The sequence below is a fragment of the Tamandua tetradactyla genome, chromosome 16 (genome assembly GCF_023851605.1).
Source record: "Tamandua tetradactyla isolate mTamTet1 chromosome 16, mTamTet1.pri, whole genome shotgun sequence".
In the NCBI taxonomy this organism is placed as follows: Eukaryota; Metazoa; Chordata; class Mammalia; order Pilosa; family Myrmecophagidae; genus Tamandua; species Tamandua tetradactyla.
Window position 1 is genome coordinate 10,321,089 of NC_135342.1, and position 18,878 is coordinate 10,339,966.

At 57.8% G+C, this 18,878-nt stretch overlaps 3 protein-coding genes across 10 annotated transcripts; all 3 read left to right on the top strand.

Annotated features, from left to right (window-relative positions):
* The first annotated feature begins 1,256 nt into the window (after positions 1-1,256).
* KLK12 (kallikrein related peptidase 12) lies at positions 1,257-5,893 on the top strand. Of its 5 annotated transcripts, none has more exons than XM_077131058.1 (6): positions 1,257-1,496; positions 1,682-1,737; positions 2,157-2,316; positions 3,168-3,427; positions 4,355-4,491; positions 5,186-5,893. In XM_077131058.1, exons 2-6 carry the CDS (start codon positions 1,701-1,703, stop codon positions 5,339-5,341), a joined length of 750 nt encoding a protein of 249 aa, XP_076987173.1. In that variant the 5' UTR covers positions 1,257-1,496; positions 1,682-1,700; the 3' UTR covers positions 5,342-5,893. The 5 variants fall into 5 exon arrangements, with proteins under 5 accessions (XP_076987173.1, XP_076987175.1, XP_076987172.1 ...); XM_077131060.1 differs by having other exon boundaries at positions 1,260-1,501; positions 3,171-3,427; XM_077131057.1 differs by having other exon boundaries at positions 1,265-1,501.
* A 430-nt stretch (positions 5,894-6,323) lies between these two features.
* On the top strand, positions 6,324-10,959 carry LOC143658775 (kallikrein-11-like). 3 transcript variants are annotated; one of them, XM_077131054.1, is made up of 6 exons: positions 6,324-6,576; positions 8,193-8,260; positions 8,665-8,821; positions 9,235-9,500; positions 9,939-10,075; positions 10,523-10,959. In XM_077131054.1, the coding sequence occupies exons 2-6, from the start codon at positions 8,221-8,223 to the stop codon at positions 10,673-10,675; spliced, it is 753 nt and encodes a 250-aa protein (XP_076987169.1). In that variant the 5' UTR covers positions 6,324-6,576; positions 8,193-8,220; the 3' UTR covers positions 10,676-10,959. The 3 variants fall into 3 exon arrangements, with proteins under 3 accessions (XP_076987169.1, XP_076987170.1, XP_076987171.1); XM_077131055.1 differs by lacking the exon at positions 6,324-6,576 and adding an exon at positions 7,070-7,159; XM_077131056.1 differs by lacking the exon at positions 6,324-6,576 and adding an exon at positions 7,070-7,135.
* Positions 10,960-12,469: 1,510 nt separating this feature from the next.
* KLK10 (kallikrein related peptidase 10) lies at positions 12,470-16,293 on the top strand. 2 transcript variants are annotated; one of them, XM_077131018.1, is made up of 6 exons: positions 12,470-12,568; positions 13,042-13,146; positions 13,660-13,843; positions 14,352-14,626; positions 14,944-15,077; positions 15,632-16,293. In XM_077131018.1, the coding sequence occupies exons 2-6, from the start codon at positions 13,050-13,052 to the stop codon at positions 15,782-15,784; spliced, it is 843 nt and encodes a 280-aa protein (XP_076987133.1). In that variant the 5' UTR covers positions 12,470-12,568; positions 13,042-13,049; the 3' UTR covers positions 15,785-16,293. The 2 variants fall into 2 exon arrangements, with proteins under 2 accessions (XP_076987133.1, XP_076987134.1); XM_077131019.1 differs by having other exon boundaries at positions 12,500-12,568; positions 13,020-13,146.
* The last annotated feature ends 2,585 nt before the right edge of the window (positions 16,294-18,878 follow it).

Genomic DNA, 18,878 nt, shown 5'->3' on the forward strand with positions numbered 1-18,878 from the left:
CTCTGACTCTGGAGCCAGCCTGCCTGCATTCAAACGCTGGTTCTGCCACTCTCCAGCTCTGTGGCTTTGGGCAAACCACTTCATCTTGCTGTGCCTTGGTTTCCACTTCTCCAAGGGCCTCCATGCCCTGGGTCCCCTCCCATGTGTCAGGAAGGCTGAGGGCTCTCTGGGGAATGAGTTTCTGAGGATACCTCAGTGTCCCAAGTGTAAAGACCTGGGATAGGTGGGCCAGGGAGTTCTGGAGGGCTGCCTGGGGGAGGTGGCAGGGGTGCCCAGAGCTCCAGGACCTCTTCAGGCACAGGAGCCAGCCAGGCCTTGTCCTCTTGGGCCTCTCTCCAACTGCAAAACGAAGGGGTTGGTTTTCCTCCAAGCAAACCAGCCTCTGTGGGTCATAAGAAGGTCACTAAGCAGTCACTCTCCATTCTCACACACACACACACACACACACGCAACCCCAGAAACCACTGATCTGCCTCCGATCTCTATGGATTCGCCTATTCTGGACATTCCATGTAAGTGGAGTCATACCATATGTGGCATTTTGAGACTGGCTTCCTGAACTCAGCATCGTGCTTTCAAGGTGCGCCCACGTTGTAGCATGCATCAGAATTTTCCTCTGCAGAGAGAAACCTTACATGGTTCCATCCATAAAAGAAGCCCTATGCTTCTTCAAAGGCAGGGAGGGGCCCTCCAAGGTGACCAGGCCTTGATCATGCCTCCCAAAACCTCAGCAAGCCTCAGACTTCCCAGGACTCAGTTTGCAAACTTCCTCCTGTCTCTCTTGGATGACTTTTTCTTTTTTTGAGGTCTCTTGGCCCCATTCCCCTTCTGTTCCCTAGCTCGCCCTCTCCAGTCCTGGCAGCCACAGCGCCTCTTGCTTCAGCTGCTTCCCTGACTTCCCACCCCTCCGAGAACTCCCCGGGGCAAGTCCCAGGGGGCCGTGCTCCCCGCCTTCCCTGGGTCTTTCTCACTGGAGGTAGGATTAGAGCTTGGCTCCAGCGTGACCTGAGATTTGAGTCATCAGTCCCAGACTGCCGACTTGTTGGGTGAGGAGGGGAGCAAGAAAGGAAGGGGGACAGGGTTCCCGGAGTCATCCTGGGCTCCTTCCTCCTGCACCCCCCACCCCCCCACCCCCCCGCCATTTAGGCATCAAGCCCAATTAAGTGTCATTACCTGAAAAGAGCTTGTGCGGGATTAGAAGACGCCCCTCCCTTGTCTTCCTTGTCCCCTTCCCTCGACCCGGAAATTGGATGGGCTGGGACAAAGAGAGTTAAAAGCTTTGTCATCGGTCCATCCTGGAGCAGACAGACAGACAGAGGGAAGGGGGCAGGTGCAGCAGTATGACAAGTAGCTGAGGAGGCAGGAGCCAGGCAAATCCTGACGGAGTTGGCAGATAAGGGGGCCGGCAGGTGAGAGGGCAGGAAAGCAGGTGCATGGAGAGATAGCACACAAGTTGGCAGGAGGACAGACGCACAAGGAGTTCCACGGACAAAGAGGTCAGGTGACAAGGGGCCAGACCAGGGAATGACACACGGCAGGGAGAGGGTGGGCAGAGGTGGTCGGGTCAGGGGGAGAGGGGGGTGCAGGAGGAAGGAGCCCAGGATGACTCCGGGAACCCTGTCCCCCTTCCTTTCTCGCGGAGGGGAAGGGGCTTTCTCTGAAGCCCCACCTTTTCTCCCAGACCTCAGGGGTGGTCCACAATGGGCTCCAGCATCTTTCTGCTCCTGTGTCTTATCGGTGAGTTCCTGGGGTGGGGAGAGGGCAGGGTGGGGCTGGGGACACCTGCCCGTCTCAGCTCTGACCCCCAGCCTGGCTCGCTCCGCGCCTCCACTCACGTCCAGCCCTCGGAACAAGGTACCTGCCTCCCTGTGTCTTTTGAGCCATCACTTTCTGTCTCTGTGTCCTTTCCCTCTGAACGTCTGTCCCTGAGCCCATTTCTGCCTGTCTTCAAGCAGGTCCCTCTGTTTCTTTCTCTTCCTTTCCATGTCTCTCTTCCTTTGCTGGGTCTCTTTCTCTGCATGCCCGGGTCTCCGGGTATCCCTGAGCCTGCCTCTCTGGGTGTGTCTTTCTCTTGCCGGGCCTCTGTCTCTGCATCTCTCCATCTCTGTCTCTCTCTTCCCCTCTCTGATCTACAGTCTTCATGTCTCTGGCCACAGGACTCAGCCAGGCAGCCACAGAGAAGATCTACAATGGCACGGAGTGTCTCCCTAACTCACAGCCATGGCAGGTGGGGCTGTTCGAGGGCACCAGCCTGCGCTGTGGGGGTGTTCTCATCGACCGCAGGTGGGTCCTCACAGCTGCTCACTGCAGTGGCAGGTAAGCCTGGGCGCAGGTCCCTCCCTGGTGTGGGGGAAAGGAAGGTCACATGGGGAGGGGGATTGGGGGGAGGGTCTTGGGGGAGGGTGGTGCCCTGGGATAAGGAGCTGGCCCTGCAACAGGAGAGAGTAAGGTTAGACAACTAATAGAACTTCCTCAGCCGTGGCCTGAGGTGGGGTGAGGGTGGGTGGAGGTGAGGGGAGAGTCTTGAAGCCAGCCCAGCCGCCCCTCGCCATCCCCACATGCGCAACTTCTCCCCCGCCACGGCATCCGTGACCAGTCCCCGATGGCCCCTGGCCCAGGCCTGGCACCCACATCTGACCCAAACCTTCTGTGCAACCTCAGAGACGGGGTGGGACCTCCCCGGGCCTCAGTAGTTCCATCTGGTAAAAGGGAGGTGGTGGCGCTTTCCCGGCGATGCCCGGGATTTCTCACAGATGGGGTGCTCAGGCGCAGAGCCAGGGAGACTCCTGGATGGGGACAGCCACGAGCAGGACAAAGGGAGCCCGTTCGCATCCACCGGTTCCCGCACCCAGCACCTCCCCGGGGCCAGGCAGCACCCCAGGTCTCACGGTTGCAGAACCAGGAAGAGACCCAGGTGTAGGGCCAGGAGGTCCAGATCCAGTGGGGGCGGGGGTTGGGGAGGAGAAGAAAGGGGGTGAACGCAGAAAAGGAAAGGACAGTTGGTGACGGAGCCAGGGACCGAGAGATTGCAAGAGAGAGACCTAGAGAACGGGAGCAGGCGGATGGCGAGAGGTGGGCTCTGGGGGTGTGGCCAGCACCAAGGGTGCCCGGGGACCCGGGGGGCTGCCCACCTGCTGCGCTCTGAGCCGCCCCCGCCCCCCCCCCAGCAGGTACTGGGTGCGTCTGGGGGAGCACAGCCTCAGCCAGCTGGACTGGACCGAGCAAATCCGGCACAGCCGCTTCTCGGTGACCCACCCCGGCTACCGGAGAGCCCTGCGGAACCACGACCACGACCTGCGGCTGCTGCGGCTCGGCGCACCCGTCCTCTTCACCCGCAGCGTCCGGCCCCTGCCCCTGCCCAGGACCTGCGTGGCTCCCGGCACCGAGTGCCTCATCTCGGGCTGGGGCACCACCAACGGCACGTGGAGTAAGAGAGCCCGGGGCCCGGGTCATCGGTAGGGTGAGAGGTCAGGAGTGCTGGCACCTCAGAGGGACGACGGGCAAAGGGTCAGTGCGTAAACAGCAGGGGGCCAGGAAGTGCAAGAGAGGACGGGGTTGGGCACGGAGTCAGAAGTCGGGGGCTGAGGGATGTGGCTGGAGGTCAGAGCGAAATAGGAGCTGGGGAGGTCAGGGAAGGAAGGGCCGTGGCTTCTGCAGTCAGAGGTCATTGTAGAATTCAGCTCACGCCATGCAGATGGCCCGAGGATGGAAACTGGGATTTGATCAGGGAATCACATGTCCGGGGTTGGGAGTCATGGGGTGCGGGGTGCGGGGTCAGAGGTCAGGGCTCATGGAGTCTGCATAAGACAAGCAATGATCAGTGATCACCATGAAGTTGGAAACAAAGAAGGAAAGTTTTAGAGGATGTAGTTGAGGTTAGAGGTTAAGGACAAGGCAAAGTGACAGCAAAAGGACATGAGGGGGCGGGCCACGGTGGCTCAGCAGGTAAGAATGCTTGCCTGCCATGCCCGAGGACCCGGGTTTGATTCCCGGTGCCTGCCCATGTAAAAAAAAAAAAAGGACATGAGGCCATGTTGGGTCAGCAGAGGGTGGTAAGATTGAAGGTCAAAGGTCATAGTGTCTGGGCTTGGACAAGGACGGTCTTGAGTTATGGCACTTGGGTCAACAGTCAAAGAACTAGGGCCAAAGAGCTGGGCTCAGGGTCATCAGGCAATGGTCACACCTCTGAAATTGAGAGGTTTAAGGTTCATGGGCTTGAGTCACCATGGAGGGGTGGGGGTAATAGTGTGGGGTGGGAGGTCAGGAGGGGGCTTCTGGCACCTGTGCTCGAGAGGAAGGATGTGGTCCCAAAGTGGGGGAACTCTGAGGGGCCTGAAGCACCCGCCTTCACCAGCAGGCCAGTTTCCAGACCGGCTCCAGTGCCTCAACCTCCCCATCATCTCAGACGCGGACTGCCACGCCGCGTTCCCCGGGAGAATCACCGCTAACATGCTGTGTGCTGGAGGCATCGCGGGGCAGGATGCCTGCCAGGTGAGGACCGCAGGGCCGTGGGGGCAGAGGTGGGGAGGATGAGTCAGGGGTGAGGGTGGAGTGGGGACGGAGATGGAATCAGAAAGAAGAGCCAGGGAATGGAGGATGGGTGGGACGGACAGAGAGCGCGGAAGGAGGGAGGGGGCAGAGATAGAAGCGCGGGGGGTGCACAGAGAGAGAGGTTGAAAGAGACAGAAGAGAGGGCCGCCAAGAGCTCGATTTGAAGCCCAGGCTGCCAGCGGGTGTCCTGATCAATGAAGGAGAACCCACGGGCCCCCTGTGCCAATTCCAGTGGGTGTAGGGCCAGGTGAGGGTGAGAGATTCCAGGGCGGACCCTCCGGCCCTCTGACCCAGGGCTCTCACCCTCAGGGACGCTCCCTGGAGGAGGCTGCCCATCAGCCCATTGGCCACGCCCCTGGCCACGCCCCAGGGCCTGGGCCTTAGGAGGTCCTCAGCCTTTTACGGAGTCCCGCCCTCCTTCCCTGGGATTGGCCTCTAGAAACCATGGGTCCCCCTCCATTGGTCAGGACTCCTGCCACTCTTCTCCAGGACCTGGCCGTGCTCTTTTCCCCAATTCTCAGGCTGCGAGCCCCTGTCCTCAAGGGTGGGGCATGGGTGCGGGTCAGGGGGAGGAAACCGGGAGCAGGGCGTTCGCTCTGATTCAGGCAGTGCTCCTTCTCCTCCCCCCCTCCAGGGTGATTCTGGGGGCCCCCTGGTGTGTGGGGGCGCCCTTCAGGGCCTGGTGTCCTGGGGGTCTGTGGGGCCTTGTGGGCAAGGAGGCATCCCTGGAGTCTACACCAAGATTTGCAAATATGTGGACTGGATCCGGATGACCATGAGGAACAACTGACCTGCGCCTTCCACCTCCAGCCCTCAGCTTGGGGGCCACTCTGACCCTCTGAGCACCAACATGTCCTCCATCATCACCCCTAGCTCCCTCTCGTTTTGGTCTCAGGCCCTTCCTCCTGGAACTCCAACTCCAGCTAGCCCTTCTATGACCCATTGATGCAGGGGGTGGAGGGGCATATCTGGAATAAATGAGATATAACTGGAGGAGGGGCTATGACTGTCTCTCTGAGGCCTCCATGCTGGTGGAAACTGGAAGGACAACCCACTGATTCTCCTACCTACAAGTACAGAAATAAAGATGAGAGAGGCTGAAGGTTTTCTCTCAGGATCACCCAGGAATGGAGTAGAAAAAGTTGCCTACAATAATGGAAATAAGGGTCATTTTTTTCTCCATCTGGCACACTAGGAACAGTGCCCAGAATCTGTAACTTTTCCAAGGGTCCACGAAGGATCTGAAATGGAAACAGGGAAAAAATGTTTGCTTCCAAAATGCAAAACAAAAACTGCACAATCGAAATTCATGGCCATTTCATTAAACGTCTATAAAACATAACATTCTTTCAATGAGCCAATTCCTATTTGACTCTTCTGTATTTGAACATGCATTATATTTAATACAGGATGCAGGTTTGCTTTAATACGTCTGCGATGACAGAAGGTAGGGCACTGCCTTGGAAAGCAAGAGGCCCCAGTGCGGAAGTGCTTAAAACACTCCCCAAGACCAAGGGCCCGTGGAGGGGGAGGGGGATGAGGGGGGGAGTGGAAAGGGAACAGCTCCTCCTGAACTCCTTCAAAGCAGAGTTAGAGCTGGGGCAGCAGGAAAGATGGTTGTAGCAACCACAGGAGCATTTGCTGAGCTCCCGGTGTGTGCAGCTTTTCCGACCCAGCTTTCGGGACTCCTCATCCCCACCCCAGGAAGCAGCGCTGTCAAACCCATTTCCCGCCCTCCGATGAAGTAACTGAGCCTCCCAGGGGTGGAGTCCCTCGCCCCACGTCACAGTGATAGAAAGAGGCAGAGCTGGGATTTGGAGCTGGTGCCAGCTGTGATCAGAAGCTAAGTCTACGGTGCCCAGCTCACCATTTGGTGGGAGAAAGAGAGAAGAGGAAGCCAGAGGGAGGAGGTCTGATAGCAAACCCGCTGGGAGAAGTGGGGGTCAGCGCGCACTCAAGGTTTGCAGTTGAGGAAACTCATTTGGCTCAGAGACGGGAAGTCACCTGGTTGAGGTCACACAGCGAGTAAGTGCAAGAGCTGGATTCAAACCCAGAGCCCAGGGGAGGTTCGGGGAGGGGAGCGAAGGGAAGGATTTCAGGCCCTGGGGTTTGGGACACCTGCAGAGGATTATGTTCCCTTTCCTGAGCCCAGCGATGACATGCACAGGCCCCGACCTGCCTCCCCAGCCTTTGTCCTGCCTCTTCTCCTGGCAGCCGCCCCACCTCTGTGACACCCCGGGTTTCCCCCTCTTTGGAATGGGGAAGGGGAGGGACCCAGAGGAGGGGGGCATCTGGGCACCAGTTGCAGGGAGGGAGGGGCAGGAGGTGGACAAGAGACAGAGACTCGAGACAGATGTGGGGAGGGGGAGAAGCACAGAGACGAGGGAACAGAGAGACGGTGTGGGAGGGGAGGGTAGAAAGACGTGAAGAAACAGAGCAAGGGGGCTGCAAAGGACTAGAGAAAGGGATGCAGAGAGCAAAAGAGACAGACAGGAAGGTTCAGGCACACAGAAAGAGACTCAGACGGAGGAGAATGACAGACGTCCACGGAGACAGAATTAGAGAGAGGCAGAGAGCGACAGAGGTAAAGAGCGTCGGTTCTGAGAAGGTTCGTGAAGGTTCTGAAAGGCAGGGAAGGGAAGCCAAGGGCACAGGCAGACAGGTGGGCGGATCCCAAGAGAAGCAGAGAGCCGAGGGGCCAGGAGAGGCGGCAGAGGCCCCCCTACCGCACACCCCGCCTCCAGGGCGATAAGGCAGGGCTGGGAGGGCCAGTCACGCTGGGCTCACCTGCCCAAGGCCACCCCAGGCCCGCCCGCTCCATGCCTGGCGCTCCAACCCAGCCTGCCCCCGCTGCCACCGCCGCCAGGTCCCCAGAGCCCCTGCCCCAGAACCCGTGAGTCAGGAGGGAAGGGACAGCCTCCCTCTGGGGCTCTGCCAGGCCTCTGCCTCCTCACCCGTTCCTCCTTCTGCTCTGTCCTCGGCTGGGTCTGGGGGTGGGGGTGGGGGTGGCGATGGGGTCTCTGCACCCGTGACCCCCAATCTCAATGATCTCTGACCCCAGCTCCTGGGGATGAGCTCAGCCCTCCACCCCCACTCCCTCTGGCCAGGGCAGCTGAGGCCACGGGCCCTCCCCCCGGTGGCTCCACCCAGCCGTGCCACTGTCCCTGGGAGGGTCAGGACCCAGCTTGAGTTCCACCCCCCGCCGTGAATGGGGCCCGGTCCCCTTGTCTTCCCGAGCTGGGCCGCTGGGCCCCCAGTGCGTCCCAGGTGGACCAGTAGGCAGACGTGTTCCCAAATGCACGGGGCCGGCACCCGGCACGGCACCCGGCTCACTTAACCAGGCCAGCCCATCGTTAGCCCCAGACGCAGCCTCTCCCAGAAACCTCCAGCTCTCCCTCGGCAGGCGGGCAGCTTCTAGCCCCCTCCAGGGCCGCCCCAATACCAAAGGTCTATTTTAGGGGTCTGGAGGATGGGGTGCTGGGAGAACCAGGGGGCGCCCCAAACCCTGCTGTTTCTCCCTGAGGGAATGGGCCAGGTGGAGAGAAGCGGGGGAGATGGGCAGGGCGAGAGGGGTAGGGGGCAGGGGCCAGCGTCACTCTCCCTGTGAAGTGACGAGGCCCTGTGTCTCTCCGTGTCCCCAGGAGGACGTGGGGCCTGCCTCTCCTCTCCATGACGACTCTGCCATTAATCATGCTGGCTCTGGTGACAGGTACGGGGGCTGGGGAAGGGCCGAGGCCTCTGCTCCATGCTGCGGGGTGCCCCAGTCCCGCAGGCCTGGCCACTGGCAGGCCTGACACCCCAATTCCGGCATTGCCCATAGAGCATCCGAACCCGGCAGGCTCGCTGGCCCCAGGGAACTGGGACTGGTGCTTTTAAGTGCTAGAGCCGGGAGAGGCGGAGGAGGGTCCCGGAGGAAGGGCCATGGCAGCTGGCATGGTCAGGGGGCACTCGGGACTGGCCAGTACCGCATCACGTCCAGAGTTTTAGACCGTGGGGACCATGCGTCCCGGCCGGGGCCACCCCGTTGTGCTCTCCTCTGCACCCCTGTTCCCGGGAACCAGCCCTGCCCACCTCCTCTCCTGCCTGAGCCCCTCTGTTGCCCCACCCCTCCAGGCCACGTACGGGGAGAGACCAGGATCATCAAGGGGTACGAGTGCACCCCTCACTCCCAGCCGTGGCAGGTGGCGCTGTTCCAGAAGACGCGGCTGCTCTGCGGGGCCACCCTCATCGCCCCCAGATGGCTCCTCACGGCAGCCCACTGCCGCAAGCCGTGGGTGCGGGGGCTGGGCGGGGCCGGGAGGCGAGGGGGAGGGGCAAGGGCTGGCGCTCAGGGAGAAGGGGTGGGGGTGGGGGGTGAGGAGGGGTGGGCTTGCGGCAGCCTTGTTGACTAGGATGGAGTTAGGTTTGAAGACGGGGTGGGGGTGGGGGTTACTGAGTTGGGATTGAGATGGGGGTGGGTTTGGGATTGGAGATGGGGGTGGACTTGGGATTGAGGACGGAGTGAGATGGGATGGGGAACTAGGATGGGGTTGGGCCTTGGTGGGGGCTTGGCGGGAGATGGGTATGAGGTTGGAAGTGGCGCTCAGTTTCCCCCTGCTTGCAGGCGTCACTCGTGCGTTCCCTCACCCCCTCTACCTCCTGTCCCCCCCTTTGCGAGCCTGACTGTCCCCTCTCGCACCTCAGCAGCTACATCGTGCATCTCGGGGAGCACAACCTCCAGCGGCAGGATGGGTGTGAGCAGACCCAGACAGCCACCGAGTCCTTCCCCCACCCAGGGTTCAACAACAGCCTCCCCAATAAAGACCACCGCAACGACATCATGCTGGTGAAGATGGAGACGCCGGCCATCATCACCCGGGCCGTGCGGCCCCTCACCCTGTCGTCCCACTGTGTCACCGCCGGCACCCGCTGCCTCATTTCCGGCTGGGGCACCACGACCAGCCCCCAGCGTAGGGGCTCCTGGGGCGGGGAGGACGGGAGGGAGGACGGGACTGTGGGAGGGCGCAGAGGAAAGCTCAAAGATGAGGAGGCTCCCTTGGGGTGTGGTTGGTGGGATAAGTCAAAAGGAAGAGTGGGGAAGCCGGGGCTAGGGCAGGTCTCCAGACGTGACGCGCCATCCCAGCTGCACCTTTGTGAACCTCAGTTTTCTTCTCCGTAGCGTGAGGGTAATCACACCCACCTCCCAGGGCTGGATTACAGATAATGTCTACAGAGCAGCTTGCATAAAGAATTTGCTCAATGGCATTATCAGTGTTATTGTTGTAAACAGAGAGATTAACTGGTTGCAAGTGAGAAGGAAAGGGACTATCCCCGGAAACTGGGTTCAGAGCCACTGCTGCAGTGGGTGTGGGTGGCACTTCCCACAGCGCCTCGTGCTGTTCCCACAGTGCATCTGCCCCACGCCTTGCGCTGTGCCATCATCACCATCATCAGCCACCGGAAGTGTGAGAAAGCCTACCCTGGAAACATCACCGAAACGATGGTGTGTGCCAGCGTCCAGGAAGCAGGCAAGGACTCCTGCCAGGTCAGAGGGCAGGAGCCTGGGTCTCCGGCCACATCCCCATCACCGCCTCCTACCACAACTAAGTCTTACCTGCATCCACCATCCATCCCCAAGCCCAACCTGCCTCTCCCTGCAGCCCCACATCCATCCCCAACCCCCAGATGTCTTCTCCAAACTCAACATAAGCTATGTCCCCATCCATGGCTCCAGACCCATGCCTAACCCCATTTCCAAGCCCAATCACTCCCAAATCCACTGTCAGCCGTCACCCCGCCGTCCTGCCCACCTCTGACCCTGACCCCAACCTCATGCCCAATTCCATCACTAACCCCAACACCAGCCCCATCTTCGATCTCCATCCCACCCCCAGCGCCATCCGTATCTCCTCCCTAATCCCAAGCCCAAGCCCTTCCCCTCCTCCCTGGCCTGCTGTCTCCTCTGACCTGTCCTCTCTCTCTACACCCCCAGGGTGACTCAGGGGGCCCTCTGGTCTGTAACGGAACTCTGCAAGGCATCATCTCCTGGGGCCAGGACCCCTGTGCGGTCACCAGAAAACCCGGTGTCTATACGAAAGTCTGCAAGTACGTGGACTGGATTCAGGAGACCATGAAGAACAATTAGCAGGGCCCGTCGCCACCCCCCAACGGCTCAATCCTGTGGGTGACTTGGTTTCTGTTCATTCTGATAAAAAATAAATCATAATCAGGATGCTTAAGGTACTTTCTTTGGGCCTCCTTGACTGCAGGAGATGCTATTGCTCAACAACAGACTTGGGGTTTGGAACCGGCAAGACCTGGGTTCAAACCTTGGCTCTTACTAACATGTGACTCTGGAAATGATAACTGATTGGTTTATCTGGACCCTAAGATAATCCCTGGCCCACATCAAGTCCTCAATAAAATTTCCCGAAGGAATGAATTTAATGAGTGCTGACTCCGTGCCAGACCCTGGTCTGAGGGCTTTTAAACGAGGCCCGTGATAGGGTTATACCCATTGCACAGATAAGGAAACTGAGGCCCAGAGCGACAAAGTCACTTATTCATGATCACAGTGGCAATAAGAAGTGCAAGGATCTGAAGCTGAGGGGGGCTCTTGATTAAGGTGCTATGCCCTCGACTAAGGGTCATTTCCTTCTCCATGAAAGCAGGAGGGTTTAACATAATGTAAAAGTATGATACACAGGGCCTGCTCATACTGACACCTAATGTAAGGGAGCTACCGTTTTTAAATTATCCTCCATAATGGATAGTTAGTTCAGCTAATTTAGACCTGTCCTGGCCAATCCGGAAAATTAAATGAAGATTCAAGCCACGTTTAGATTAAAATGAAATAAATCAGAAATGTAATTCTTCTGTCGCACTCGCCACATTTCACCACCGCAGGTGGCTAGGCGATCTGATAAACACATCAAACACTTCCATGCTTCTTGCAGAAAGTTTTATTGGACAGCCCTGAGCTGCACAACCTCTGGAGATACTCTCCTTGGGGAAGGTGACCCGCCAATAGACCAGCGCTCGGGATCTTTTCTGAGGTTCTGCTCGCTTTGCAGGGAAGGTCGCTGGCACAAGTCCTCCCCAGATGTTAAGTTGACTTACTATGTGATTTCCTGTGAGCTGCTGCCCTCTCTGGGCCTCTCATTGCTCACCTGAAATGAAGGCGTGGATACTCCGTGGACACCCCTTCCAGCCACGGCCTCCTGTGATTCATGGGCCTGCGTGTCACCTGGAGACTGCACATGGCAGGGAGGGCATGGCGTGGTGCAGCTGTGGGGGTGGGCTCAGGCTGCAGAAAACATCCCTTCAAGGCAGGGTCAGGATTGCTGCCTCTCCTCTCCCTCTCTGTCTCTGATTTTCTCTTTTCCTGCTTCTGTGTGTGTCTTAGACTTGCCATCTCTCTCCACCCTCCCCTACCCTGCCACCGCGCCCCTCTCTCTTTTGTCTGCCGCAATCTCCTTCCATCCTGCATCCCTATCCCAGGAGCCAATCTCTGACTCTCCTCTTTCCTTCGAACTGTTTTCATCTCTCTGCCTCCCCATCTACACCTCAGCCTTCTGACTTTTCTTACCTTGTCATTTCAGGCATGCAGCTCCCTGTTTATCTTTCCTCTCTCTCCATCACCTGTCTCCAGCTCCAGCCCCACCACCCCCAGATCCCCTGGGGACCTGCTACTCTCTCCCCCACCTGGGAAAACTTCTTGAAACAGGGATCTGGGGGAGTCCCCATGGAATCCAGCTCCAAGCAGGGTGTTTTGGACACTAGGAGAAGCCTGTATTCCTGGGCCCCTCCCAGAGTAGGAATCTGGACCCAGGCTGGGTGCCAGCCCCACCCTGGTATAATTAGGGAGAAGGAAAAGGAGGGGGAAAATCCCTGGGGGGTGGGCGGGGCTCTTCCGGGCTCCTAGAGGTTAAAAGGGAAGGCCTGGCCAGGGGTCTCTGGGCAGAGGATCCAGCGGTCCACAAGGCTGGGCAAAGGTGCTTTCGGGGTCTCTTCCCTCCTTCCCAGGGGCGAATTCCAGGTGAGGTGGGATGGGCGTCACCCCAATTGGGGTGAATCGCTAAAGGATGGGTGGGGACCCTCTGGGCACGGGCAGAAGCCCCTTTGGAGCCTAGGTTTCACCATCTGCGGGGCGCAGGGAAGTGCCCCGAGCGGTGAGGCTCAGGAAGAGCCCCCCAGCCGCCTGGAGCCTCCCACCCCACCCCACCTGCGCGGGAGGCTGCACTCCAGCGCGCGGCGGCAGGGCGGCCAGGCGAGCAGGGGCCGGGAGAGCGCCCCCCTCGGGCTCAGGGAGGGCCGGGTCATGCCACCAGCGGCATCTTTAGGGCAACTGCGCCCATGAGGCTGTGCCGGCCCTAACCGCCCGTCCAACTGCCCCTGCGGGACCCGGGCCGCTGGTTAGACAGGGCCCCTGGGCTGGGGAAGTCCGGACTGGGCGGGGTGTGCGGCACTGTGAGTGGCACCTCTCTTAGGCCACCCTCCTCCGCCGCCCAGGCCTGAACATGCGACCCCCGCACCGCCTCCTCCCCGCCGCCTCTGGCGCGGGGGTCCCGGAGAAGCTGCTGCTGCTGCTATCGCTGTTGATGGCCGGACTCTGGGGTGAGGCTGGGGGTGGGGGGCGGGGGGGCCGTGGAGGGAGGGAGATGGGGAGATCACCAACAACCCTCGCTCGGGACCCCAGCGCCCACCCAGCGACTCACAGCAGGTGCCGCCCCCAAAGTCGGCCGAGCCCCCTCGTCTAGCTCCGGCCCGGGGCGCCCCCGCCCTACTCCGTCCCCGCCCCCGCCCCTTGCGCTCCGCCAGGAGCTTTAACGCTCTTTGCAGCTGGCCGCCTTCTGTCCCCACCCCCACAGTGTCCCCTCCCGACCATGCTCGGCCTTAGCCCCCACCCCCTACAGCTTTTGCACTGTTCGCCCACTGAGGATTTGCGTGAACCCCAATGCCTCCGCCTTCCCGCGGTCTGGCCGCACCCCCCAATTCCACCCCCACCTTACGCACGGTCCCATTCAGGCCGCGCTCCCCAAAGCCCCTGCCCCTGCCTCGACCCCAAACCCGGCCCTCGCCCTGCCCTACCCGCTCCGACCCCCACCCACCCCCGCCTTCCTTCTCCAGCCGCGGAAGCAGTGCTGCTCCCCAGAAACGACACAGGCAGGGACACCGCGGCCTCCGGCGCCCCGTGCCCGCGCGGCTCACAGCCCTGGCAGGTCTCCCTCTTCAGCGGTCTCTCCTTCCACTGCGCCGGCGTCCTGGTGGGCGAGAATTGGGTGCTCACAGCCGCGCACTGCTGGACCAAGAAGTAGGGGGCCCCCCGCGAACGCCTGGGAGGGGGCTGTGAAGGCAGGCCAGGAGGAGCCGGGAGGAAGGGCTGGGCCACCTGAGGGTGTGGAGGTCTCCTAGCAAGATGTGGGGTTACCCAGGGAGGGCTTCCTGCAGGAGGGGATGGGTGGGGTCCTGGCAGCCACCAGGGGTGGGTGTGATCCTTCTCAGCGTCTCTGGGGCCATCCATCACCCTGTCCAAGGGATGCTCCCTGGGTCCCGTAGAGGTGTAGGGAGTTGTAAGCAACAGAGAGAAGAAGGCAAGTTCTCCTTAGGAGTTCAGAAATATCCACTCATGCCTGGGGACACTGATGGAGGAAGGACTGGATGATATTAGAGAGAGAGCCAGTTCACCTGGGGGTCCCGACCCCAGCCCCCTTGTCCCTCATCTCGCTCCTCCTTTCCACCCAGAAGTCTGCCCACAGCCCAGACCCTCCTCCCCAGGGTCCCCACCCAGGTTGGCTCCATGGGACTCTTCCCTCCCCCAGGCCACTGTGGGCTCGGATCGGGGATGACCACCTGCTGCTCCTCCAGGGTGAGCAGCTCCGCCGGGCCATCCGCGCTGTGCCGCACCCCAGGTACAGGCTGGGCTCAGGCCCGCTCCTGCCGAGACGCACCGACGAGCATGACCTCATGCTGCTGAAGCTGGGGAGGCCCGCCGTGCCCGGGCCCCGGGTGCAGACCGTGCAGCTGCCCTACAGCTGTGCCAAGCCCAGAGACCAGTGCCAGATTGCTGGCTGGGCCACCACGGCAGCCCGAAGAGGTAGGAGCCAGCCCTGTGCCTGCGTCTCAGGGAAGAGGGGCCCCAGGCAGGAGGGGCTGGGGGCCTGGACCCCCCAGGTCTGAAGGGGGAGGGGCTGGAGGCCTGGACCCCCCAGGTCTGAAGGGGGAGGGGCTGGAGGCCTGGACCCCCAGGTCTGAGGAGGGAGAGGCTGGGGGCCTGAACCCCCAGGTCTGAGGGGGAAGGGGCTGGGGCCTGGACTCCAGAGTCCTTGGATAAAAAGAATCTAGTTTTATGGACTCTTGGTCCTGGAGGGTGGGGGCTGGCCCTAGGGATGACCTGACTTCCTCTCCCACCAGTGAAGTACAACAAGGGTCTGAGCTGCTCTCAGGTTACTATCCTGACTCCTAACGAGTGTGAAGTCTTCTACCCCGGTGTGATCACCAAAAATATGATGTGTGCTGGACTGGACCAGGGCCAGGACCCTTGCCAGGTGGTGGCTGGGCAGGGAGGGTGTCTGGTTCATGGGAGGGAGGATAGGAAAGTTCTGGGAAAACAGAAGATGGGTCCCCCACCCCGTTCCCAGCCCCAGAACCAACCCCAGTCCCAATCTCATCCCCAGCCCAGTGCTATCCCATCCCCTACTCCAGCACCAAAGCCAGCCCTACCTCCTTGGGTTCCATTTGTTTATTTCCAGCCCTGTACACAATTCCATCCTCAAACCCAACCCTACCTCCTATCCTAGCCCCTTCCCCAAATCCATCCTTATCTCCAGACCCATCTCCATCCCCTTCTCTACAATAAGAGCTACCATCCCAACGCCACTACATTTCCATTCTCAACCCCCAAACCAATCCCCATAACCCTAAGTTTAAATCCACTCCCCAAGTCCCACTTCTAACCTCATACCGAATTCCAACCTCATCTTTATCAATTCAACTCCAACCGTGCCCCCACCTGTACCCTTTCCCACCACTAACCTCAGTCCCCAAAGTGGCAGCTGTCACATGGGCATATTCATTGATCTTTCCTTCCTCCCGCCCCCAGAGTGACTCAGGTGGCCCCCTGATCTGTGATGAGACCCTGCAGGGTATCCATTCATGGGGTGCCTACCCCTGCGGCTCTGTCCAGCATCCAGCTGTCTACACCCAGATCTGCAGATACATCCAATGGATAAAGAAAACCATGCGCTCCAACTGAGGGATGCCAGCATCGTGCTCTCCACCATCTGGCCTCTTTCTCAGGTCCCCGTACTACCTCCCCAGTTGAATGGACTGCCTTCCTCCCCCGCCACCCATCCAGACCTACTCACATCTCTCCTCTCCCCTCATGACCCGTGCCCATTCCAGTTCACTTGCCCACAGTGACAAAGAAGTGTAGGAAGTGCTGACTAAGTTTTATTCAATAGACGTGAAGAAGCAAGTCACCCGATCTCTAAGACAAGTTCCAAAATCATCATGGTTACGTGGAGTCGCCTGACCTGGCTTCCTTTACCACTCCCTGCTGTGTGATATTGGGCAAGACGAGAGCTGTCTCTGATCCTTGGTTTCCTTACCGGGGAAAATGAGGACAATGAAGTACTTAACATAGACATGTTGAGATCCTATGACAGAATGTGCATGTAAATCATTATGGTAATTATTATGTCAAGAATTTAGCGCAGTGGGTGATGAGCTCTGAATAAATGTTACGTATTTACATGACCTGAACAGGTCCTGGGGAGAGTATGTGTGACTCCGTGTCCTAGGTAGAAGTGGGCAAGGGAACCCCATTCTCAACCACCCAATCTCCAGGGCTGATGGGAAAATCACAGTCCCACTCTCCTTCCAAGTTCTCAGGAAGCAATTCTCAACTACTTCCTTCTTCCTTCCTATCATTTCCCAATTCTGGGAATACCCAACACCAGGTCCTCTTTTCTCAGCAAGAACTGGGCTGGCTTTGAGTCACCTGGTATCTTCTCCACCTTTATGGGGTTATTGGAACTCAGGGACCTCACCCTGCATCCATCCCAGCCTTCAAGGTCACAGAGCTGAGTGAGAAGGTGAAGGCTGGAGAACTCTCCTCACGCCAAGTGTCAAGTGCAGAAACCCTCTGAAATTTATGGAAGGGAGGACTATTTATTTGTTTTAAATGGGATTTTGAGGTTTTGTCCTGAAAACTTGTGGGAAGTGGAGAGTGGATTATTTTCCCCTCCCTGAAATTGTCCCCAGGTAAATATTTCTATGCTGAGAGTCTCTACAGAGAATCCATCCAAAGCTAGTAGATGTTTGAAGGTCTCAGCTCAGCATGGATTTTGGAGCAAGGAAAACAAGCTGAACATAAGTGCAACAAAAATCCTCCGCAAAGTTTCAGTTGCTTTTGTTTCTTCTTTCAAACACCAATTTATCAGGCATTTGTCATATGCCAGACCCAGTGGCAGATTCTGCGGAGATATTGATGATCTCAACAAGGCTTCCCAACCCTACAAAAAACTGGTAGACAAGGTCTGAACACAGATTCTAGTATTCAAGAGGTGATAGATTCACAATTATTTATCAACTCCCTTCCATTGACTCTTTCCCTACCAGTTGCACACACAGGAAACATCAATCAGGCATATCAGCTGAGTTTGTCATTCAAAGATCAGAGAGGAAGTAGGTGGGAATCAAAAATGCAATTTATTCTTAAAGGCAATTCACCCATTTGTTTAGTCACTCCACCAATGTTTATTGAGCCCTGTTCCATGCCAGGCCCTGGAGATGAATCAGATCAGGCCCTTCCCTCAAAGAGCTGCAACTCAGGTCAAGGAGAGCAGGAAGCTTTACATTCTTGTCATTCAGGTCTCCTCTTAAAGGTCACCTCCTCTAGAAAGCCTTCCCAGATTACCCTGGCTAAAGAGATCTTCCCTGTCACCACTTCCACTGCTCTTTTTTTTTTTTTTTGCAGCTCTTGTTATACTTGAGATTGTCTCACTTATTTATTTACTTGATGATGACCTTTGTCCCCTCCCCCACCCCCATCCTCCAGTCCATGAGTGCTTTGGCTTATTCACTGCAGTTTTCGAAACACATGGTAGAGTTTCTGGCAAATAGAAGCCTCTCAACACATTGATGAATTAATGAATAACACAAACTGATCAGTGCTGTGACAGAAGGAGGTGCAGGGTGCATCAGGGAGGGAGCAAGGACTCTGCCTGAAGGAGTCAGGGAAGGCTTCTCAGAGGAGAGGACATATGCATGGGGTTTTAAAGGATAAGTAGGAGTTCACTGGGTAGAGAAAGAAACACATTTTTATCATTTACTGTATGACTTTGGGTGAATTACTTCGATACTCTACTTCATTTCTCCCCCTTCATTTATTGAGTGTTGCCTATATGCCAGGCACTGTTCTGAGTGTTTAATATGTGTCTATTCACTTAACCCCATAGAAATCCCAGTTATTATTGCCACTTAACCGGTGGAGCAACTGAAAGAGGTCCAGTGACTTACCCAAAGTCATATAATTGCCAATGTTGAGATTTGGAGTCAGATGGCCAAATTCCAAAATCCACACTCCAAATCACTATACCATAGTGAGAGAACCTTCAAGGTGCGCCCAGTTCCAGCTTGATAGTCAGGGCCGTGGCTAAGAAAAGTATAAAGGACTGTGAGTGTCCAGGGGAGGAGAAGATTGGCTTTACCTGGAGAAATCAGAGACGGCATCCTGGAGGAGGGAAAATTTTGGTTGGGTCTTGAAGGATGAGTACGAGCTTAACAGGAAAAGAAGGATATGGAGAAAGACGTTCATTCATTCAATCAACATCTCCTGATGCCTCCAATGAGCCCAGCCCTGAACGTTCTGGGGACAGAGAGATGAGTCAAACCTAGATCTAGCTCTCCAGGAACTGCCCACCCAGCAGGAAGGAAAGATGGGGTGATGAGAAAGACAATGGTGGGTAACTAGGGTGAAAAATAACATTAAAAAAGTAAAAGTCAGGATTTGACAAAGATCTGGGAGCACCAAAAGAAAGGAAGAGTATTCAGATCTAGGCAGGCTGGGCACCTAGGTCCTTGGGATGGCGGGGCTGTGGGGAAGGGGTTCTCCTTTCACCTTCATGGCAGGAGTGGGTTAATCCATTTGGGAACAGTCTTCAGTCTTCTAGGCGAGGCTTCTGTCCTTATGGGAAGGGGCCAAGTCCCCAGGACAGGGCGGGCTCTGTGGGGCGTGGCCGTGTGTAGACTTGTACACAAAAAGGTCTCTGCCTTTCTCTCTCTTTGTCCCTGGGTCCATTTGTATCTTTAGCTCTCTCTCTCTCTCTCTCTCTCTCTCTCTCTCT